At 38.8% G+C, this 24,864-nt stretch overlaps 2 protein-coding genes across 3 annotated transcripts; both read right to left on the bottom strand.

Moving 5' to 3' along the window:
- Nucleotides 1-749: 749 nt before the first annotated feature.
- LOC133441059 (uncharacterized) lies at nt 750-5,476 on the bottom strand. The gene is made up of 8 exons (XM_061718437.1): nt 5,381-5,476; nt 4,319-4,360; nt 3,576-3,989; nt 2,086-2,316; nt 1,948-2,010; nt 1,736-1,863; nt 1,542-1,609; nt 750-1,327 (listed from the first exon to the last, which is right to left on the bottom strand). The coding sequence occupies exons 2-8, from the start codon at nt 4,344-4,346 to the stop codon at nt 1,243-1,245; spliced, it is 1,017 nt and encodes a 338-aa protein (XP_061574421.1). The 5' UTR covers nt 4,347-4,360; nt 5,381-5,476; the 3' UTR covers nt 750-1,242.
- A 330-nt stretch (nt 5,477-5,806) lies between these two features.
- On the bottom strand, nt 5,807-21,427 carry usp5 (ubiquitin specific peptidase 5 (isopeptidase T)). Of its 2 annotated transcripts, none has more exons than XM_061717113.1 (20): nt 21,200-21,427; nt 19,620-19,748; nt 19,427-19,493; nt 17,247-17,374; nt 16,759-16,904; nt 15,128-15,312; nt 14,873-14,967; nt 14,060-14,253; nt 13,789-13,860; nt 11,303-11,390; nt 10,919-11,044; nt 10,676-10,829; nt 9,943-10,105; nt 9,689-9,777; nt 8,467-8,652; nt 7,969-8,112; nt 7,735-7,877; nt 7,375-7,525; nt 7,152-7,236; nt 5,807-6,668 (listed from the first exon to the last, which is right to left on the bottom strand). In XM_061717113.1, the coding sequence occupies exons 1-20, from the start codon at nt 21,305-21,307 to the stop codon at nt 6,575-6,577; spliced, it is 2,547 nt and encodes an 848-aa protein (XP_061573097.1). In that variant the 5' UTR covers nt 21,308-21,427; the 3' UTR covers nt 5,807-6,574. The 2 variants fall into 2 exon arrangements, with proteins under 2 accessions (XP_061573097.1, XP_061573098.1); XM_061717114.1 differs by having other exon boundaries at nt 8,524-8,652.
- Nucleotides 21,428-24,864: the final 3,437 nt, after the last annotated feature.

Genomic DNA, 24,864 nt, shown 5'->3' with positions numbered 1-24,864 from the left:
TCATACACACTTTTACACACACACAGGAAGTCAGACATCACTATGATCCCAGCCTCTCTGTTGTACACTAAATGGATTGTTTAGATTAGGATAACACATACACATGCACAAACGGAGACCAAGAAGACCATGTGAGAAGATTTCAGGTGAGTTACTTTACCCAACAGAGTGATCTTTTATTTTTTTGAAATCATATGAAATATTTCCACTATTAACTACATTTGTCATTGTGCATATGTCACCAGTGGTGTTGGGCTGCTGTTAAGCAGGTGTTCGGCGTGTGTTTCGTTGCTGCGCTGGGGTCAACACCTGTGTTGTTCTGCACCAGTTGTGGGGAATCCAGAGCTTTGGAGCCAAAGCAGGCACACCTTAAAGCACCGCCTCGAGTAAATGTAAAAGCTGTGTTTAATTCTGATCATGAGAGTCGTCGTTCAACTCTGTTATACTACTTACTGTTTTTGCAGCTTAGCTTAACCATTTTGACCGTACACCTACTGCACTATTCTGGGGATTAATTGGAAACGATCTATACTAATCCGCCTGTGTGTTGTGTATTTATGCGTGTTATTTTATCTCAGAACGCTCCCTTGAATCATATTGAGGAAGAAATAAATCAGCAGGTGTTGTAGATGGGTATCAAATTCAATAAGTACATGGAAAGGAAAAAATACCATTTCAATGCAAAATTTCAATTTTTTTATTTACAGCGAACAAAAATTCAGTATTTTCAACATCCAATACACGTAGAAATCAAATAGTTTGTTGAGAAGCTTTAAAAATGTAAATATGTAAAAAGAAACAGAAGTGAAACAAGTACATGCATATGAAAGTGTGATCAGGCCAGCAGCAGCTCTTTAGTCCTGATGTGGAAGTACAAGTTCATAGATGGGCAAATTGGCCAAAACAGAACCAACCAAAACAGCTTGGCGATTACAAAATCAGATGCTAGTGAGCTCAGTGGCAGAAGAGGCAAAAAACTATATTTATATATTGAGGCAAGCTCATTAGTTTTATCTGGTTCAAAGGCGGGTTTGGGAAAAAAAATACCAACAGAAGGACTTTTATTACCGTATATTTCCATCAAGATCATCCCAAAAAATCCATTCATGACATTTTTCCTACTGGGTTCTCCGTCACTTGTTCTCTCGTTTTTATTCGCATTTATTCCCTTTTTATCACCTTTTCATTCCCTCTTTAATCATTTCTTTTTCTGCATCTTTCCCTTCTCCTCTGCCATTCATGTCACTCCTTTAGCAAGGGTTGAAGCGGGAGGGCTGATGGCTTCTCTCTCCGGCGTCCTTGCTGTGGTTTGGCAGCAGCTGTTTGGCTGTGATAAAGGGAGTAAAGAGGCGACGTTTTCACACTAATTACAACACAATAATGAAGTGTTCAGTAAGAACCACAGTGAAAACGAAGGTCAAACAGTCATTCTTATAAAGTAAGCAGACCCCGTTAGAAAGCATCGGTAAAGTGAGAGGAGATTACTTGAAAAGGGATAGAAGGATTTTTATAATAGATAGAAGCAAGTTGAGAACATTTACCGCTTGCACTGGCAGTACTGCTTGTTCCTCTGTTGCAGCTGGCCATTTTTCACGTGCAGAAATTTCCTCTATAAAAAAGTAAAAGAAAAAAAAAAAGTAATTATAGATTTTTTTTTCTTTCTCCTTCATTCACCTTTCAATTTAAGTCATCATGTCTGAAAATGGAGATGCTTTGAATGATCCTCGTCATGTACCTTCCTCCTCCTGACCCTCTTGCACGTGACAATGACAGAGGTGATCAGGACAATCACAACCAGGAAGCCAACTCCAAGTGCAACCCACATCCACCAGCTGAGCCCCAGCAGCTTCTCAGAGCCACCACCTTGATGAGGAAAAGAAAAAAAAATCACTTTCAGCAAATAAGCCTATCATGTAATATTTGATCAATATTTGACGCAGTACACACAGCTAGGGCAAAGTTGATGCGTGGTGATCAGTGAACTGGGAGGTGAGGTTTTAGGCGCAGGGTCTGAAAGAGAAAACAGACCTGTCATTCTTTTGTTGCATGTAAAAGGTGTTTCATTCACTTACATTGGCGTCCTACCTTTCACACTGATGACCAGACGTGCAGAGAATGTCTCGCCATCATTGGTCACATTACACATCCACGTCCCATCGTGTGAGACAGTTACAGGTTTGAGCTCTGTCTGTAAAGCGGTCTCTGAACCGTCCGGCCTCAGCAATCTCACTGTAGAGCCTTGGTCCAGATTGTTAACCCTACAGTGGACCACAGCAGTGCTGTCCACCAGAAGAACACCAGGCGGCTTAACCCCGACTGTCGGAGAGAGGAAAATCAGACAGGAGAGGTGCAGATGCAGTGAGAATCACGAAGAACTGGAGGAAGCACGTCAGCAGATGCATGACATGCACCGACATGTCACCAGAGAGAAAATAAAACTGCAGTATACAGTAAGTTGAACAAATCACTGAGAGATTGTAACGCTTCTTCGAGGCAGAACATAAACATTTTGGGGAATTAACTGAAAAACCGCTGTTTATGGAGCCATTACTTCTGCTCCATGTAGTTATCATTTTGAAACAAAAAACTTGAAGAAAAAAAAAAATTAAAGTGCTTTCTGTTTCAGATCAACAGGAAAAGGGAAACTGTTCTTTTTTTGGTCACTGCTCAATTTTAAACCTGTGTCAGTGTCATACCGGTCTTTAAACTTCAGTTAAAGCAACTCTATTATTGGACTAGTAACTAAAGTGTAGGATTAAATACGTTTTACTTCTTCCTACCCCTTTTCAGACATGTTAAACAGGATTAGTGTGTTATGTCTATTGTTATGCATGTGCATGTGTATAGGTATGTATACCGGTGTGTGCAAATTGAGTATAGATTTATTTTATATATTTATTTATTTTGTGTACATTCAGTTAAAATAGATTCATTTATTTATATATATTTATTTACAAGGGATTCTGTATGTTCAACATGTGTGTGTATGTATATCTATTTGTATACTGTATACATATATAGATACATGGTTTTGACATGTCTGGAATGAATCAATAAATGAAAATGAAATGTGTGGGTGAAACAGTGGAGGCGTTTGTCTGTCACATTAACCTGACCTGTGACGGTAAACAATTATAAAAAAACAAAGACAAAAAAAACAGAAACCGCTCCTCCAGTACTCACTAATCTCCAATACAATAATTTTACGATATCAGTGGCTGAAACGCAAAAGCTCCTGTGTAGAAAAACGATTTATAAAAAAAAAAAAAAATGGAGGGAGAATCTCCACTTTCCTGATTGGTCTTGTTAACATATAGTACAGTAAGCTTATCCAAAAACAGTGCAACATTTATTGGGCATCCATAACAAATATAATCGTTCAAGAAAACAGGTTTTTTTTCCTCTCTCAGAAGAGTGCATTTTTCAGATAAGAGGATTTACGTTTCGGCCATCAATGCCATTTTATCTCATTTTAAGCCTACAACTTTGATTGACCTGAAGTGGTAAAACAGTCGTAGTTTTCCCCAAACTGTACGACTCTCACGTGACTGTTCATGCTTGGGCCTACTACTCACCTGAGACAACAACAAGTTTGTGTTGATGACTTTTACCATCCACGAGACATGTGAATGCTCCAGCATCTTCCTCTTTCACTCCAGTGATTTGCAGATTTGTTCTTTTTATCCTTGACCTTGTTGTAATTGGCTTGCTGCCAGTTCCTGAGAATGCATATAGATGCATGTTACTTTTATTAAAAATGATAACTGAAATATTCATGTACAGTGATGTTCTGTGCAATGCTGAAGTCAGTCGGTTTTCATGACAACCTCTTGCGGGGAATCGCTGTTTCATTACTTCTTTCAACACCATGTTGGCTCCATGCTTCCACTCCAGGCTATCTTGGAAGCTGCTGACCCCACATTCTAAGATAACTCTATCTTCAACCTTTGTGAAGAAAACTTTCCCTGCTGCAGAGAGTGCACACAGCACTGCAAAGAGAGGATCACATTTGACACAATATATTTGCCAGGCGTTATTTCATACATGAAATCAAAGGACAATCAGGTTGAACTATAACTGATTTCACAAAGATGTAGTCTGTTTTACATGATCTTGCTTTTGTATGTCTATGTGTGGACCCCAGGAATAGTCTTCCCAGGGTAAAGACTAATGGGGATCCTTTTTAAATAAACAAATTGCCAGGAGAATTAAAAAGCTTATATAAGTATGAAATGCATAGTTGGATGAAGGTTACAAGTGACTCAGTAACACTTTATTAACATTATTTACAACATTTTTGAGGAATAAATTCACTCACCAATCCCAAACCACGAAATTGTCTTCATTTTGAGCTCTTGATCTGATGGATTAAAAAGTTTCATACAAAAGGTACATTTCTGTTAAGACAGAAATCACGAAAATCTCCATCTTAGAGAGAAAGCACGCTCTGGTATCTGAGATGAAGGTTCTACCAAGAAACATGTGATCCCTAACCACCAACATGCTTCTTTACTTCCTTCCTCTGTTTCTCATGTTGAAAAATAGAAATCTTGCTACTTTCACTAATATAACTAAAATATGTCAATGACATAAATTCCACCATATGTTGTGTTTCTTTTTAATTTTCTCGATCACTTAATTCATTGTGTATTTCATGACCTTTCCGGTTCATCTTCAGCAGCTTCAACTGATCGCTTATGAAAAAAAGGTTTCTGCACAGTAACCAACAAAAAGATCCATCCGTGAAATTATCAACAATATTTTATTCGTAAGTATTAATCATGATTATTTCCTAAGTTTTGAGATTTTAAAAGATTTCATAACTGATGAGCAGAAAGGCTTCAATTGTTTTATCATTTAATTTAGATTAATGTCTCATTTTTATGTCCTTCACTCTGAACACAAATACAGCAAGTGCAATCAATCGGTTAATATTCAGAAAACCATATAGAAAATAGTCTTAATGCTTAATTTTATGTTCTTTTATTCCAATTCAATGGCTGAAGAATATTAACTATTGAGTATGTATTTTAATCAAAAGTCTTAAGTAACTTATACTTTAATGCTAAAACTACAGTAAGAATATTTTCACTTGAGGCTCAAAGACACGAGCACAATTCTCTATCCTAAGATTATTTTCAAAAACATTTTCACTGAGATTCCAATTTGCTGAGTTTTATTTAGATAAATACAATTGCGGTAACATAACAAATCTTGAAGAGACTTAAATGCATTTATTTGTAAATTTAGGAGCTTTTCTTTTTTGCTATTGACAGCCAAGACTACGGAAGAGTAAAAGTAAATCTTGGAATTGCGTCAAATCCACCAATAACATTTCATGATATAAACTTCCAACTTTACTATTAGAGTGAGATCTTACCTTTGTTTTAAGCTGGCGGGTTCTTTTATGCTGCTAAAAATATTTAAAAATCCTCTGAGTCTCTCTTCATCGAAACCCCAGTGTGCAAGGATGCAAAAACTGTAGAAGGCGGAAGAGACATGAAGAAAAACCAACACTTGGAAAGTTGTAGGCCAATGCAAACCCCAGCTCTATGTGGGTTTGGTGCTCATGCCTGTTCTCACAATCTAGGCCTGGCATTCTGCACACAGCTCTTCCAGCTGTACAAACGTAACAAATACAAAAACTACACATGCATCAACTTCAAGTTCTTTTTTCCTCACAATTTCTTAGTCATCACTTATTGTTTGATCGTGATGCGGAAATCATTAGATGGAAAAACTAACCAGAGAATTGTAAGTACCGGTAGTGATAACGCTAGTTGAGAAAAAACAAGAAGAGACATAATGACAGAAAGACAATTCTTTATTTCTCACAGCAGAAGTAACAAAGCATGTTTTCAAAATAAAAACAAAGTAAAACAGGAATACCTCAAGTAAAACCTTCACCAAACTTTTAAGTGAAGTTTTAACTTTTGTGAGATCCTTGTAATATCCAACTTTGACATTTTTTGTATTGGTGGATTCCTTTTTTTGTCTCAAACAGGTCAAAGTGTCTAATGAACCAATGACACCGACTGCAACCATTCAGAGAAACCAGAGGGCCCAGAAAGCAACATACTTAGACGCAAAAGGGCAGTGACTACCGACGGCAGTGGGAATCAATAGTCGGAGTATGAATAATGGTGACAGCCGAGTAAACTTATCAATGAGGAGTGAGAGGACTCAGCAAAGTAATGCTTGCAGTTGTTCCCTGAAGCAGGTTTTACGAGTTATCTAAATAGATGTTCTGAGTAAAACGTGGTCCACGTGCGTTACCAGGAATCAGGTGGCTCTCGGTTTTACTCAGCCCAGTTGCTCTGGTAAACAACCCAAACCTGCTTCTCAGTCAGGCCTATGGCTTGTAATCAGTGGATCAAAAGAGGCAGCCCCCCCTCCCTCCCCAACACATTATCTGTACATCTGCACCAATTTATTTAACTGTGTATATATAAGCAATTTGAGACACTTATTTACACTTTCGTCAGTTGTGAAGCGTGCCAGGGCATTTGTAAGAACTTTGTTTGTTGTCTTTTAGCGTCCACGTTTCTGCTCCTCCCCTCTGAACGCTCTTTTCTCATTCAGCCACTCTACGATAGAAGTAGAGGTATCCCAGGTCTTTTGGAGGTTTCTCTGAAGCACACACTTTCTGGTCGTTGAAGATAACCCATCTGTGACACACAAAAACAATAGTCTATAAACCTCTGCTAGAACAACCAGCTCAAAAAAGCCAAACTTCAAAGGAAATAAAAGCAAAACATTTCTTATCAAGATACAAGTTAAATATGCGTTTGTCTAAATACCTTTTACATTTTATAAACTGAACATGAGCAGCTTTGTTGTAATGTTATTAAACTCTATTAACGGGGGTATGGCGCCCCCTGCTGCGGTGCCTTAAAAGTACCAGTTTCATGACGACAACATGGCTCTTTAGATGTGCACAATGTTCTGACAGCTAAAATAAAAAAAAAATCTAAAATATACATCACAAAAATAAATGGTATCAGCTAGAAACATTTACACATGTGTACTATTGAAAATTAAATACTGTGGATGAATAAATTCTAAATGTAGCTTATTTTTTGTCTACTATGCAGAACAGATGCTCCTGCTTGACATCATTTAAATTCAATAACAGACAATAAAATACTCACTGTTGGTCTTTCTTGATGTGGCAGACATAATGGCCACACATGGTGCTCGTCCCCATGTGACTGATGAACGCAAACAGCTCGTACTCTGAATGAACGAGAGAAAGAGCTCAGCTGAAGCTATGAAATATACTTTATAAACATTGACAACGAAAGCAAAAAGCTGGCATTGACTATGCAACTTATTTAGAGATCATCCATTTGGCCTCCTCTCTCGTGAACTCACTGCCTTCTCCGTCTCTGACGCGAGGTCCAGGAGGAGGCTCCCTGCCTCCCTCGCTTTCTGCAGCCGAGCGTCCTCCTTCAGACACGTCCATGGACTCCAGGTCATCCAGGTGAGAGAAGATCCAGTCGACAGCGCGGTCCAGAACATTACTCTGTAACAAACACCATTTGAGAGAAATATATTTGGAATAATGTACTTTTGTAAAAGCTTTTTTCCAAAACCAAAGAGAATTTAAAAAAAAATCCCTCTTTTGATTGATTGTAAACTAAATGTATTCTAATAGATTTAACCAATCATTACTGTGTAAATTTAAAAGTGGACAGATTTATCCAAATTTCCATGCTTGAGTTTGTTGCTAACCGTTGCTCGAAGTGCTTTGGTTGCCTGGTCTCGGCTGAAGCCCATGGAAACTATGGTTGCCAGGTGTTCTTCAGACAGACTCTCTGTGGGTGTCGTCCCGGCCCCGGAGCTGCAGCCGGGCAGCACCAGGGGAGCTGAAAAGTCTGAAGTCGGAGGGAGAGACGACAACATGAACACTGACAGCCGCGGTCGGACACAGTGATGATTTCCGGTCAATCTTCACTTTGCTCTTACCTGGATCGTCCATGTGGCTCATAATCCAGTTCATGGCAGCATCGATTCCAGTGTTCCCTGTGTAATACACCGCTTTTCTGCAGGCCTCTAATGGGAATCCCATTTCACATAACTGGGACACAGTGGAGTCATCGAGGACTGGAGCTAAGAGCGAGTTTAGAGGGAATAGTTGAACTAATTAGATATACCGTTTTGAAAATAGATTTTACATTGCTGACATCGTTGTTTTTTGGTTTAAAACACTTATTTTGTACAAAACAGAACACAACCTGAGTACACTTTTTTTTTAAAGATTATACAACAAAATAAGAAATTATGATTTTTTGTTTGAAATGTAAAATCAAATTAACTCAAAAGATGCCAAAGAAAGCAAAAACGACTACGGACGGACTCGGGAGAACAGAAAAGGTAGAAAAAAAGTAAAGGAGGACACAGGTGAGGACAAATAAGATTCCCAGGAGAAAAAAGAAAAGGAGCAGAATAGACAGACAGACTGACACAGCAGTGGGGAGTAGAGCGAGTCGTCCTCATCGTTGCCATGGGAACCCAGGATACCTTTAACCTCCACGTCTGGGGTCATGAGTGGGGGCGGGGCAACCTCTGGTAGGAGCTCCTCCCCGGGCTGCTGGCCCATGGCACGCAGTCCACTGAGATCCAGGGTGTCGGGAACGTCTATGCTCACATCTGCACACAAGAGTCACACATTTAATAACTACTATTTATATTCAGTCCATCAAACTTAAAATGTGTTAAATAGCTTGCTTTAGGTGACTGCTACTATACTGAAAAAGAAGAAGGTACAACATGATGCCCTGATATTGGAAAACTCTGGGAAAAGTTAGCTGCAAAGAGGAGATCCCTTTACTGATAATTGTTTTTTTATTGAAGGATATTTTAAAATAACTTTAGAAGTAACCTCAAAAAAAAAAAAAAAAAAAAAAAGCATAAGTCGTTATCGTTTGTTATGCCTTTTAATGAAGGCTGGGCCACAAAATGAACAAGCACTGCAGCTGTGTAATTTATCTCTAGAAGATGTGGTTCTGCTTTAGTTTCAGGAATTAAAAAACAGAAACAAAAGAAATAACCTACCATATAACAATACTGCTTTGTTTCAGTTAGTAGAAAGTCCCTACCTCTGTTTAAAATTCACACATTTGTGCATAACAATACAAAAACTTGTTTTTTTAAATTCAACCTTCGTTTTGCTCACAACTCAGAAACCTCTGATCTGCAGGAATAATCATTCAGGGCCGTTGCAGGGTTTATTAGTAGTGGACATTAGACTGAGCACAGACAAGTGGAGGAGCAGTTTGTTGCATGTGGGGCCAATAATTTCAAACTTAAAAAAAAAAAAAAAAAAAAATCAAAAAGGAGATGATTGCAGATTTTGAGAGAACCAGTGACAACTTGATTACACTTTCCACTCTTGGAAAACACTGAAGGAAGCGTAGGTCCTTTGGTGTTTGCAGCAAGATGTTGAATTTCTTCTGCATTCACGCCTGACTTAAACAAACTTCTCAAACTGATGTGCAAAGAAGGATTTGTAACTACAGGAAGTCAGTCCTCCCAACTCCAACAGCCGTACATAAGGCTTCTTTATTATGACATTTTATTTGATCTTTTTGCTAAAAATTGCTGTAATCTAATTTCCCTTTGAGATTAATAAAGCGTGAACAAATATTTAAAAAAAAAAAAAAAAAAAAAAAAGGAATTCACTCACCCAGTTTCTTGGGCACCCAGTCAAGGCCAAAGGTGAACTTCTTAATCTGGATAACCAGATGGTCGGGGAAAGAGGCAAAGCGGGTTGTTCTGTTTAAACAAAAGAAAAATGCAGATTTTTAATAAAAACAAATAAAACGATTAATTCATTCCTTCATTCATAAAAAAAAAAAAAAAAAAAAAAAAAAAAAATCTTGAAAAAAGAATGTATGTCAATGTATCAGTGGGGTTTAGTGTGGCCATCTCTGTTCATACTTGGTTGCAGTAGTTTTGGCTTGGACAGCTGAGCTCCAGAAATCTGTGAGAACCTCTGGTTCACTCAGAGCTGCCATGCAGGCTGTGAAGGGGATTTGTGCTCGCACTGTAGGAGCTGACGTGTCCCCCTCCTCACGGTGGCGCTCTGCTTCCTGAAGCTCTTCTGCAGTTGAGGGTTTTAAAAAGAAAAAAAAAAAGAAATACAAATGTCAACAATCACGAACATACACAGAAAAAATGTAACCAAGCTAAATAAATGTATAAAACATTTTGCCACATACTCTGAATGAGATTCACAGGTCAGGCATAGTCCACCTGCCATGAGTGAGTGATTCATGAGTAATGTTGATGTCAGCCTGATGTTAAATATTATCTGTGCAGATCTACCAGCATCTGCTCTGTTGACTGGAATCATTTTACTTAGTCTGGGAATTTATTTAGTCTGGAAATTACAATTACTGGGGTAATTTCAACCTTTTGATGTCAAGTTTGATAAGTACAATGTATTCCAAAAGTCAGTGGGTAACTGCGTTAAGTAATCTTGATTTTAGTATTGATCAAAATAATTGTGATTATTATTTTTTTCCTCCGTTGTCCCTGGTGCATTCCTGCCACTTGTAGCACATTGAGAACTAAACCCAACGACACACATGCATCTCTCCCCAGCTGGAGAAGCGCTTAGTGACTGTAAAAACACGACCAAATGGGACAATGAAGCCCATCAGCTCCGTACCTGTGTTGGTAGCCTGGTCCATGGGTACGGGCAGCTGAACAATGTAATCCACCCGCTGTGTGTACTTGGCTTTTTGTGACTGCTGACACACAATCCTCTCCTCCACCAGGAACCTGAATGCTTCGGATGGATTGGCCCCAGAACGACAGTTCCTCTGTGGGAGGAAAAATAAAATAAATAATGACAGAAAAAGCAAGATAATTGATGACTAGTGAGAGAAGAAGAATGGAAGAGCAATTTTACCTCCACCATGTTTATGAAGTGCAATAAAAACTCCTGAGCATCCTGTTGTCGATTAGTGGAGAACTCTGGGTGTCCCCGTCCAACAAGTGCTTTGAACATTTGTGGTGCTATTCCAATTTGGTCTCCCTGGAAGACAAGGATGCAATACAGCATTAGTCTACAGGGAAAGCTATTATTAAACAGAGTTCAATTAAACTCATTTATTAGGGAGTAAATCCCAGAATAAAACCTTGATATCTATTCAGTACAATTCAGTTTAATTCAATGCTATTTTTATAGAATCTATTACAATACAAATTGTCTCAAGGGCCTTTTAGAGACCTAGAACAAGACCCCCGTGCAAAAGAATCTCTAAACTTTAGTCCTATAAGTGTTTCTTCTTACCCTGGGTTCAGATGCACCATTTTCATCTCCATGGTCTGGTGCTGGTTTGGAATAATCTCCTGAAACCAGACCATAACCCAGCTTGGCCCTGAACAAACAAAGCTCATGAGTGCACATGCAAGAGAATACCAAATTGTCACACAGGAAAAGATCTGAGTACAGGTCTTTATGTATTTTAAATTCTTAATTAGCATGGTGGATCGTCTAGTCATTGAGATTACATTTTACTTTTTCTGGTAAGATTATTAGAAAAAGAAGAAGAAAAAAAGCTTTTGCACACCACAACAGAAGTAGAGCTAAGAGTAAAATGAGTGACTGCATTATGAAAAATCTCATTATGAATGACTCAAATGATCTGATAAGACTTAGGACACACTTTGAGTGCACCCAGAAAATAAACAAACGCTTTGTAGAACTAGTATTTCTGTATTAAAGTCTAAAAAAACGACGATTGATGGAATGTTGGATAAAGATTACTTTATTTTTTTTGTTGTGCATATGTATAAAGATGAGAATTAAATAGTGTTCTTGACCAGAAAGTATAGTGGAAAACATAATAAAAACTGCAGATAAAAGATGCATATAATAATTAGAAAAAATACAAACATTCAGTCATACTCCAACAGTGCAGTGCAGTCATACACTGTCAGAGTCAATGTCTGTGCGAGTGTGTATGTGGTTGTATTTAGGGAGGAGGCAGGGTTAATAAATCTGACGGCCTGTGGGGAGAAGCTGTTTAGTTTCCTGCTGATGCTGATGGCAGGGCTTAAGCACAGTTCACAGAAGCGTACAGACAGCTGAAGCAGGAGGTATGTCGCAAATGTTTAACTGCTGACACTAACTGATAATGTTATATATTTCTATGGTTTGAGGGCGTTTCATTTGCAGTTTAGAATCTAACGGGTTTGAAACTGTTGAAGACTGATTTACTAGTTAATTTACTTCTTTTTCTGCCATAATTTGTGCATCCATCCATTTGTGCCCTGTAGTTTGTGGTGCTTCTGTGTTTTCTCAACTTATTGAGACAAGCCTGAATGACTGGTTCTGAATGCTGATTTGCAAGTAGCAAAACTATTCCGGTAATAAAAGTTGAAATTGAAAGATTTTGCAAGCGAATGTAGTTAAGCATGACATGACCGAGGCAGGATTAAGCTGGAAACCCTAAAACAGTTAAAAAAAAAAAAAATAAGAAATGTTCATACCTGTAAAAACCTACTTGAGTAACTTGATTTGAAAAAACATTATCAGGGAATTTCTTCTGCCTTGAAGCCTCGTTTGATTAAAAAATAAATTAAAAGCTCACGTTTCGCACGGATTCTTTTTAGCGTGACACAAGGTGATTACAGACATACGTCCCCTATAAAGCAGAAGAAGACGGGGGCAGGCTTTTTGTAACGTGTGTAAACATTTTTTTTTTTGTACAGACGCCAGCCAGGTGCCGAAAACAGTGAGAGTGACAATGAGAAAACGCAACAAAGTGAAAGAGACAGAAGACGTCGAAGGTGTTGGATCATTTAAGTTAAAAATGAAGGTCCCGGTTCACATTGTGTAAGACTCTTGTTCCTTAAAGGCAGTGTTTAAGAATATTTTATATTTTATTTTTAATACTAAGTGGGAAAAAATGTTATTTATTTTTATTTAATGTATAAGGAAATGTTAAGTTTGAACTAATTGTATTTATTTGTTTGGGAACATTTTTAATTTTATTAGTTTGCATAAATGTCAAATATTTTTATAATGGAAACAAATTGGTTTCATTAAGTTATCTGTCTTGTATATTTATGTTTGGGCTTTAATTAAGCAAAAGTAAGTTTCATCCGATTACTCAATTAATCGATGGAATATTCAATGAAAAAAATCCAAAATAAATTACCAAAATATTCGATAGCTGAAGCCCGAAAAATATTGATCATCAAAAAGAAAGCAAAAAAATAACATGAGAGCAATAGAAGAGAATTGACAAATAATGAGATAAGAAGAATAAGACTAACAAATTGAACTGAACTAGGACCACAAAAAAAGAATTCAATCAATATGTTAAATTGTTGGCAATATCTAACTCTCATCAGTCTGAACACGACAAAATAGAAACAAACTTCTTTTCTACTCCGGTGGCACTGAGTTAACGTGATATGAGAGGAGTCTTGTTTTAAGTTGGCCAAGATAGAGATCAACAGAGTGTTTTGATTCAGAAAAATAACCCCCATTAATGTTTTGGGGGTTTATGATCAATCCTGAACTTGATAGAGTGAGTCCGTGCATATATTTATGTAAATAGTTTCTCTCATCTACTGAACATGATGGTTATATTTCTAAAAAAAAATACATCAGAATCGTTGGGAGAATGTGTGTTTCATAAAAGAAACTCACGGTTCCTAATGTATATTATCCAACATAATCCTCTCTCCCCTGCTACATCATCAAATTGTGGTTTCAGGCATATTATGGTAAAGAAAAAGTTTGTCATGCATAATAAAGACACTTACACTTGCGTTTTGAAGTCTTGAGTTGGATCACTTGGCGCATCATCAACTATTTTGTCAATATTAGACACGTACCTGTAAGGAAAGGTTATAAGGCTATGAATTGAATCTTGTCATCATCGAATTAATGCTGGGTAGTGTGATTTATTTTATCTCTACTGGTTTGATCATTAACTAAAAAAAAAAATGATATTTTACTTTCAGTCCATCAAAAGAAACTACATTTAAGAAGGACAGCGGAATAAAGATTGTAAAAAATAAAGAGGGTACTGACTTGCTCTCGAAGTCTGGAACAGTGAAGAGCACTTGCATGACAGAATTGAGGTAGCAGCTGTTTCCCAGGTTCTTCATACCGGTCAGGCCAGGCCCAAACAAGGGCCTCAGGGTCGTACCCGACTCTTGGATAACCTCCCACTCCCCTACACGCTGATTCACAGCAATCTCCAGCTCGGTCATTGTCCTCTCAGTCTGAGAGCAGAGAATTCAAAAGGATTACAAGTTAACGGATTTAAAGTAATAAAAAAAACTAAATTCTTTGCAAGGCAATGATGATGACCAAAATCAGCAGGGCTGTGGTAATAATGACACAGCAGACGCACAAGAGAAAATTAAATCAAAATGAAAAATGCTGTGTTAAGTGCAACAATCAGTCTTGAGCTTTGTCACAGCAGCATTTCTTCACCTCATCTGTGCCACATCATTGAGTCTGTGCAGAAATACATTAGCAATGTGAATCACACAGCTGGTCACATTTACAAAGGCTTTCGCTGGTTTTCCAACAGTGCAGTTGAATTTCAGAGCATTTTAGTAATACAATACAACCAACAGCTAATCTATAATGCAGACGTGTATAAATGTCTAGCAAGAGAAATAAAATCCAATATCTCGCAAAAAAAAAAAAAATTGCAGCCCGACGGTTGTAAAGTAGAAGGCTGATCAATACCGCTGTCTATAAGACCTTGACTGATGGTGAAAACTGGTAAGAAAAATGGAACTGTCTGACACTTGCAATTGCCAAAAAGTGGACAATAAAACACATTTTATTAAGTTTATTTCAACTGAACTTCAGCATCAACATAAAACTTACCTTCTCCATAGTCATCATGTCAATTCCAAAGTGCGCTAGGTGCTCGGGTAGTTTGGAGTCCACCACCATGTCATCCTCATCGTAGGAATAGACATCTAGACAGAAAACAAGAGCTGCAGTTGGGACTAATGGCACACAGACGGATACAAATGACCAGTACAATTACAAACTTCCTATAAATACAGACTACAGAGTACACAAACAACAACATTCTTGGCATCTTCACCATGGAAAATCTGTCATGCTTTCTCTTACCAGCGCCATCAGGAGTGATGGTGCCAAGTTTGACTGCAAGTGGGTACCCTGTCTCCTGGAAGTGGAGAAGGGCGTGGTTGTTGCCCCCAGAGCCGTCAAAGTACTTCCGACCACAAAGCAATTTGCCATCTGTCAAGTTCATCCAAATATTCTCCTGGAGATCGCACACTTCACACCGCCAGCCACTAAGATAAAGAAAGAGGAAAAAGAAGAGAAAAGAAACATAAACCCTCTGATATACCGGCACCGGCCGAAGGTTTACAGACACCAGCCTATTTGTATGTTATTTAGGGGTGTAACGATACACTAATCTCACGATACGGTACGATACACGATATTGAGGTCACGATAACGATACGATACGATATTATAGCAATATTTTTTAACAACCTTGATAGAGGAATATATGATTGGAAAAAATTGTCTTTTATTTGAAAGACACATAATACAAAACAATGCTGTGCATTTGCCCTATTGTTACAGTTTGTAATGCTTTATAACTGTTTAAGTTTTAAAGAGAAAGCCAGGCCAACCATTTTCCACAAACTGAACTAAAAGTAAATGTCAGGTTTGCATTATGCATCTTCAGTTTCATACAAGTAAAAATATTTTGCCCTAAACTGAATAGTTTCTCTCATGTATGATTTGACTTTTCCAGAAATTTAACAACTAAAATTAAATAAATAAATAAAAGTAAATAAATACATACAATTTTACATCATAAAAAAGATTGATTCATGCTCACCTTATAAGTGTAAGAGGAGATTTATTTTTGTTAAGAAGGTTATTTTGGTAATTCAGGGTTCATTATTTTATAAATATATTCTTTATATTCTGTAAATCAGGGACTATAATGACACTAGTCAGTATATCTGTAGTTGTTAATATGTTTTAGATTGGGCGGAGTGATACAGCACTAGGTGTTGTGTTGATGTTCTGAAATCCTACACTGTTGAGGGACATTGAAGTACACGCAAACTCACGCAGAAGTTGTCCCCGTGTTTATCCTACTCACGACCCCAAAAAGGTTTAATTTAATTTAATAAGGTAAGGCTTAACTCTACACCAGACTTAAATAAGTAAAGGTTTAGAGCTCAAAACAGGACCGCAAAACGGGACTACTTTCTTCTGAGCGGAGGAAGATTTTGGTCCGTGGGTCGGCACGCGTGGTCGGATGCGCGTTTCTAGTCAACACAATAGATTAATATTAATAACCCAATATCGCGATACAGGTTGTCGCCTCCACGACACGTATCGTGACGTTTGTGTATCGCGAAATTTCGTGGCACGATATATTGTTACACCCCTAATGTTATTACATTTTCACTTTGACTTCAATTGACATCGTTATGGTCTTTTAGTTGATACAACGGAGCATGAATATCTATCTTGAAAATCATTATTGGAGCAGCAGCATTGACAAAATAATAACAAGGTGAATTGACAGATTGCAGTAGAATTGATAACACCATATTTTCTTCTTTTGTGAAAAACCTATTAATACACTAAAGGATTTACATTTGGAAAATGTGTTTTTCCTTAAAATTTATATAACTTTTAAAAAGGAATATAGGATCAGCTGTGTTTAAAATCCAGAAGAAACATGGTCAGCTTTACTCCTATGAACTCACCTGGGTGGAATCTTGACTCCATTGTCGAGCTGTTTAAGGTCAGCAGCATATTTGGACTCATTTCTCACCTCTCCGTCCCACTGCTGAACTTGTAAAGTATGAGACACTGAGTCAGCTGCCATGATGCCCGCCATTGACAAAGACACCTAGAAGGAAAAACGATAAATCAAAAGGCAACACTTAGATTTGAGTAAGAGCTTATGATGTCACTTTGCAGCTTTGTTCTACAAATCTAAAAAATAAATAATTAAAATCAAAATTAAGATATCACAATTCCCTGATGGAATACCACAGCATGCTAAACGATACAGCTTTAACATTAAGTTTTCAAAAATATGTGGAGTATCTATCTTTGCAGAAAGCGTCTGAACTATGTGATGTATTATTGAAAGCAAACAAAGTATTTTTATATCAAAATCAATTCGCAACTGTGAATGTGTGCAGATATTAACTCATATCGGGCTGTGACATTTTCAAAAATATCTCACCCTCTCTCTCACAACGTCAGGCATGGTGGAAAGGTCCTCTGAAGTCACTTCTTGTCTGTCTGGTAAAATGACCACCTTCACATCCTCTTCATATAGTTCCTGCTCTACGTCAAAACCTCCTTCAATCCCTGGACAAATGAAGAACAACACAGGAGAAGATAAAGATGTGACCTTCTCACAAGAAACCCAATGTGATCAGTATATGTAAAAGATTTCAGGTAGAATTGGTCAAAATTTCTGATGCTGTAATCAAGCAGCGTGAAGTTGCATGTAGGATTGTATGGCATGTGGTGAAAACAATGTGGATGCAGATTAGATCCACATCCAAATCCAGACTGCAATTACATGAATATCTTTGGTGGATATGTACTGATAAGTATAATGTAAGTGATAGGTATTGATAAGTATTTTGTGGGCAGAACCTAACATTCAGAACATGTGATCAAAGAACTGTGTGGAGGACATGAAGTTGATTATTGATTAGCAGATAGTGTTGTGGAATTTTTCTTTCTGTGGCGTTAGTTAGGAAAATAAATAATGTGGCCACAGTTTTTCCTTTCCAACACAATATATGTTTATAGAAATTATCAGTGTTTTTGTTCATTCATAATAATTAAAAAAAGAAAAAACGTGAAAATTCATAAACACCCTTACTCATAACTTCATAAGTGTTTACCTTATGGCTTATCCAAAGCATAATAAAGAATGACTAGTTGTGGACAACACATTTCTCAAAGCTTTATAAATAAATAGTTTCTCTCCCAAACGGTGTATCAAAAAAGAGAAGCTATGCAGCTCTCCAAGCAGTTGCCAAGCATTTTGAAGAAAAAAAGATACCAACAAAGAAGGTGATGGCTACAAAAGGTAAGCAGCAGTGCTTTCAGCTACCCTTTAACTCATCCTACAAAAGAATGAAGACACTGCAACTTGACATGAAAGATGGACATCTGGACACAACATCTGTATTGAAAAGCCTTAAGAACAGAACTTTTCCAGTGTACTCACTGCAAATTCATGCTGACCTTCACTTAATACAAGTGTTTACAAATCACAGACAACAGTTGGGGGGAAATCTTGAAGTCTTGTATACAGACACTCCCATGATCTCAGTCATTAGGTGTATTGTGCCTATTGGAGACAGTATTGTATTGTGGCTATTGGAGACAGTCTTTTCTACATCTTGACTAAGAATGGGAATCGAGAACCGGTTCTTGTTCAGAACCTGTTCCCAGTGTTTCAATTCCTTGGAATTGCTTGCATAATTTGCAAACGATTCCCGTTTTGATTCCTGTGGGCACGAATTACGTTATCACGCATGTTGCCTAATGTTGCAAGCAAGCAGTCAATAGTGAACATGGGGCCCAAGTGACAAACGCTCAAAAGTCTAGTTACATTTTAGTAAAACAGACAACACGGCAAATTGCAATACTTGCAAAGTGGATATTTCATCAAAGGGTTAGGGTTACAGATTTGCAAAATGCACAGTTTGATATTGGTGATGCTAATCAACCTTCTGTTGTCCTTTTTTTTTTTTCTCTCTCTCAAATGAGACTCGATAAGGGAATCGATAAAGAACCGAATCGTTAAGCAGAATCAAAAATGGAATTAGAATCATAAATATCAATTCCCAAATCAATTCCCATCCCTAATCTTGACATTAGGACGTTATAGCAAAAATGAAACATTTGATAATATGGCAAGTGTTTAGTCTTGTTTCTTCCAAACTGTCATTCCATGACATAATTAGTCTCACCAATCAACAGGACCATTGTCTTGATTTGCTTAGAAATCCAGTTGTAGAGATGTAAATAATGACACGCAAGATACCGTATCTATGCAAAATCTTTAATCTGCAAATAAAATCTGTTTTATGGTTCTTAAATGTGAAAGAGTATGTTAGTCTTTTAAAAAGTCTTCAAAAATGTTTGTTTTCCAAAAGTCATTTGGTGTAAGTCCTTTGACATGGCCCATGATAAAAATCTCCAAAGTAAGAATTCAAATGCTGTGACTCTTTTCCACATGGAGTCTCACCAAATATAATCTCATTCCTTTCCCTTCCTGGCAGTGTAAAAATCCAGACTAAATAACATAATGTTATTTGAATGTTTAAAAATGTTATTTTAGGCTTCATGTATTTTGGTAAGTATTGTTTTGTTTAGCTATATGTCCCGTGCACTCACCAATAGCCAGCCTGGTGGGCTTTTTCTTAGGTGGGTGTCCGGAGCCAGAATTGTTGTCATCTTCCTTCTGTGAGAATATAACAGGAAATCAGGTGAGTTTTTGCCATTAAATCAGTGAACACAGAAGACATATATCTGAGTCCTTTCAAAGACGGTTTAAATATATGTCAATGAGAAATTATGAAGGGGTTACCTTAGCCTTACGAGTCCTGGTGATGTGCAGGTAAGCCCTTTGACCTGAGCGAGCATTGTGCCTCTCCACATACTGACTCCCAAAACCCAGAAAACTGTTCATGCACACATACAGGCCTCCTTCACTCTCCTGTTAAAAAAAAAAAAAAGTAATTGCGACTCGTTTTTATATCGCAAATCATCTTAAATCATCGCAGGATTATTCAAAGCAAAGGTACTGGACACATATATAGAACCACAATAAGCAAACAAAGAAGAATGTACACGTGCATGAGATGAAATGACAACCTAAATTGGTTTTGTCGGTTTCTTTAGCATCTTTTCACTTTCTGTTTTCAGAGCTATCACTATTATCATTATTATTTCTATTATTACTTTACTTTACTTTATTTATTTCTCCGGACAATGCACATTGATGAACATATATACATATGTAAATGTGCCAGATTGTAGCACAAGGCTAGTTTCCATCTGTAGTCCAATATAGGCAGGTAAGGTGTTAAAAGCAGAGAAGATAAAAATGCAATAAGAAAAAGAAAACAGAAAACAGAAACAAAGACAAGTACAATTAGTAAAATGAGAATGATAAAAAAAGTTAGTAGGTAGGAGGAGGCCCACAGTTATTTAAGCTATTATTATTATCATCATCATTATTATTATTTTGTGTAACCTCATGATACTTAATTTGTTCTTTTTTTATATTCTATTATGTTAAAAGGTGGGGAAGATAAGCTTTATGTTTCAAGCCCAGACTTTTTCGAGTCAAAATAATCACAAAGTTGACCAGGGAAAAACCTGTGTGTTTGTTATCTCGTTTGTTGATTTTTATGCTTGTGATTGACCTAAATAAATATTAATTAAAAAAAAAAAGGAAACTAAAACCAACGCATCAGAACAGAAATGCATCAGCTACTGTAGTCAGAGTAAAAAAAAAAGTCAAAGTCATCTTTATTGTCAATTTTTCATAAAATACAAGAAATCGAAAGTAAGTTTCCCTCTTGTCCGACATAAAATAAATAAAAATAAAGTCAATAAGAAAAAATACTAGAGCAAACAGGTTTAAAATTAAGTTAAATAGTAAAAAATAGTTAAAATACTATATTTTAGCCTTGGTCATATGGTAGCTCTTCTGTCAAAATGCTTAATTGTATCACTCAATACCAACAAATGAATTAAAGCAAGTGTGCATATAAAAATAACAAGTGAAATGTGAAACTTTGGGAGCATTGTTTGAATAAAAGCAGGATGAGTTAGCAGTGAAGCTAAAGCAGCTAACGCCTGAATTATGGTTCTGCGTTAAATCGACGCAAAACTACGCCGTAGGGTACGCGACGCTCACCGTACGGTGTGCGTCGCCGCGTACCCTACGGCGTAGGCTCTGCGTCGGTGTAACGCGGAACCATAGATCAGCCTTAAGTTTCCATTACACTGCATTATTAGCTTAGCAGAACACTAGCTCGCCAGTTAGCGCAAAGAAAAAGATGCAGTAAAGGAAAACACTGAAGGGGAACAGTGCCAGCATTATGTTAGATAAGTGTAAAGCAAGGGAGAAAACCAGAAACAATGGTAAAAGGTGCTCACCGGCGAGGAGAATGACAGCGCGCATTCGTCTTTGTGGACGCGATCCCCGGGCTTTGGGACGCGGATTGTGGACAAAATCGACATCAAAACGTCACCAACATCCCCCATGGCGAGCTTAGTAGTTCCGTATTTTAGTAGGACACTTGCTATTGTGAGTTTCGTGAGCCAGCCTGGTTACTAGCCGGCTGGGAAGCGCCTCGGTTGTCTACCTGCCCGTCTGCCTGTCTGTCGCTGAATGAACCAGGAGAACCGAGACGAGGAAGGAGGCCCGACGCTGCTGACGCTGCCGTAATACACCGAGTAGAGGCGCAACCGTAATACACCGAGTAGAGGCGCAGCCGTAATACACCGAGTAGAGGCGCAGCCGTAACACACCGAGTAGAGGCGCAACCGTAACACACCGAGTAGAGGCGCAGCCGTAACACACCGAGTAGAGGCGCAACCGTAATACACAGAGGCCGCGTTCAGACTGCAGGCAAATCTGATTCATATCTGATTCCTTCTCATATCCGATTTTCAGGGCTGACTGTCCACACTGTTTTTAGCAAGTGTCCAAATCGGATCTGTCTCTGTTCAGACTGGGCCACATCATTGACTGATCTGACGGGTTGCCGTAGCAACGACGTCGGAGCGGAGGCGTCACCCAGCGCGTGTATTGTGTGAAGTCATGTAATTGCGACATCAAAAACAATAACAATACGTGCGTCCTGCCCACCCAATCAAAGGTTATGGGGATCCTTTATTTTTTTATAATTTTATTTTTTTATATATATAAAAAAATCCCAAAATATGTGTACCGATACAGTGAATGCAATGAACGCATACCGCAAAAGTTGTGTCTCGGCGGAGGGACCCGACGTCCCAGCAAAATGAGAAACAGAGAAAAGTGTTCAGAACAAAACCACCAGCAAACTAACAAACCAACCAACAAAGCTCAGAGTTAACAAAACGAACCAGCAATGAACAACTGGCAGCCCTGCTCTTTAACCTCTCCTCCTGATGAGCTGACGGGCTGCAGGTTCAGGCTCACAGCGCGACTGAAGGCTGATTTATGGTTCCGCGTTACACCAACGCAGACCTACGGCGAAGGGTACGCGGCGACCCGCACCGTACGTGGAAATGCGGTCTTTTTTTCTGCTATTAAAACATGTTGTAATGTGAATTTGCAACACTTAAACTACAAATAATAGTTTTTGACGTGACATCAGAGATTGTACATGCTCTCTGCGAAAGGATGAGTAGCTCCACAACTGGAAATGGGCGGGTGGTTTGGAGCGTCTGGGACAGTCATATCCGATCTGAGTGTTTGGAGCTGTTCAGACTGAGACGCATCTGCCCAAATGCGATATGGATCGGATATGAAACTACCTCCCGGAGGTCGATCTGGTTTGCAAAAATCGGATCTCATGCGGTTTGGGACTGTTCAGACTTCAAAAGAGTCATCCAGTTTCAATCTGGATGGGCTAAAAATCGGATATTGGCTGGCAGTCTGAACGCGGCCAGAGTAGAGGCGCAACGTAACACACCGAGTAGAAGCGCAACGTAACACACCGGGTAGAGGCGCAACCGTAACACACCGAGTAGAAGCGCAACGTAACACACCGGGTAGAGGCGCAACCGTAATACACCGAGTAGAGGCGCAGCTGTAATACACCGAGTAGAGGCGCAGCTGTAATACACCGAGTAGAGGCGCAGCTGTAATACACCGAGTAGAGGCGCAACCGTAACACACCGAGTAGAGGCGCAGCTGTAATACACCGAGTAGAGGCGCAACGTAATACACCGAGTAGAGACGCAACCATAATACACAGAGTAGAAGGGGCAACCATAACACACCGAGTAGAGGCGCAACCATAACACACCGAGTAGAGGCGCAACGTAACACACCGGGTAGAGGCGCAACGTAACACACCGAGTAGAGGCGCAGCTGTAATACACCGAGTAGAGGCGCAGCTGTAATACACCGAGTAGAGGCGCAACCGTAACACACCGAGTAGAGGCGCAGCTGTAATACACCGAGTAGAGGCGCAACGTAATACACCGAGTAGAGACGCAACCGTAATACACAGAGTAGAGGCGCAGCCGTAATACACCGAGTAGAGGTGCCGCCGTAACACACCGAGTAGAGGCGCCGCCGTAATACACCGAGTAGAAGGGGCAACCGTAACACACCGAGTAGAGGCGCAACCGTAATACACCGAGTAGAGGCGCAACCGTAACACACCGAGTAGAGGCGCAACCGTAACACACCGAGTAGAGGCGCAACCGTAATACACCGAGTAGAGGCGCAACCGTAACACACCGAGTAGAGGCGCAACCGTAACACACCGAGTAGAGGCGCAACGTAACACCTTCTTGTGGTGCTCAGGGCTGATGGACAGGCTGACATACGAGGTTAGACAGGAATCACCATGGACTATGATGTTTGCAGATGACATTGTGATCTGTAGTGAGAGCAGGGAACAGGTGGAGGAGAAGCTACAGCGGTGGGGAGGTTTTCCCTGGAAAGGAGAAGAATGAAGGTTAGCCGCAGCAAGACGGAGTATATGTGTGTGAATGAGTAGAACCCAAGTGTAAGAGTGAGGTTACTGGGAGAAGTGATAAAGAAGGTGGAGGATTTTAAGTACTTAGGATCAACCTTCAGAGCAATGGAGAGTGTGGAAAAGAGGTGAAGAAACGTGTGCAGGCAGGATGGAACAGGTGGAGAAAAGTGTCAGGTGTGACGTGTGATATAAGAGTTTCAGATAAAATGAAAGGTGTACAAACTGTGGTGAGACCAGCGATGTTGTTTGGTCTAGAGACAGTGTCACTGAGGAAAAGTCCGGAGGCAGAGCTGGAGGCAGCAGAGATGAAGATGCTGAGGTTCTCTATGGGAGTGACCAGATTGGATAGGATCAGGAATGAGTCAGAGGGGAGGAGTTCAAACAGACTGTGTCCTGTGTGTGAGGGGTCTGTGAAGGTTGTAATGCTACAAATTCACACTCCCATCGCATCTACTAATGCCACTTAACTAGTACAAACTCTATTTGTGCGCCAGGGATTAAAAAGTATTCGACTCAGTTGTCATATCTCGGTACATTTCACAAACCAGGAAACGGGCAGGTAGCATCTCTGCAGACCCCTCACACCCAGGACACAGTCTGTTCCAACTCCTCCCCTCTGGACGGCGCTACAGAGCACTGTACAGTAAAACCTCCAGACACAGTTTCTTCCCCCAAGCTGTTGCTCTGATGACCTGTCAACACTCATAATCAATCACTGTGCAATAATAATAATAATAATAATAATAATAACAATAATAATAATAATAATAAATAATAATAATAATAATAATAATAATAATAATAATAATAATAATAATAATAATATGTTGTTACAATGTACCTTTCATTAACCATGTCTACCTCATACTGCTTCACTTTTTTTTTTTAAATTGAATATATGTTAATAAGAGCTGTCATTTGTCTATTTACTGTACAGTGAGCGAAAATAAGTCAAATTCCCTGTCTTGTTTGACCTGACTTGGCCAATAAACCTGATTCTGACTCTGATTCAGGGAAAGGTATTATATTTCTGAAATTACGGTAAATTTCGTCGAGCTCAAAACGCCTGCCGGCGATATAAAGTATTGCAGTTTTAAATATTCCTTTAAACGCACCCAGTTA

The sequence above is a fragment of the Cololabis saira genome, chromosome 3 (genome assembly GCF_033807715.1).
Source record: "Cololabis saira isolate AMF1-May2022 chromosome 3, fColSai1.1, whole genome shotgun sequence".
In the NCBI taxonomy this organism is placed as follows: domain Eukaryota; kingdom Metazoa; phylum Chordata; class Actinopteri; order Beloniformes; family Belonidae; genus Cololabis; species Cololabis saira.
Note: the sequence above shows the minus strand (reverse complement) of the source record. Positions and strands in the feature narration are given on the sequence as shown.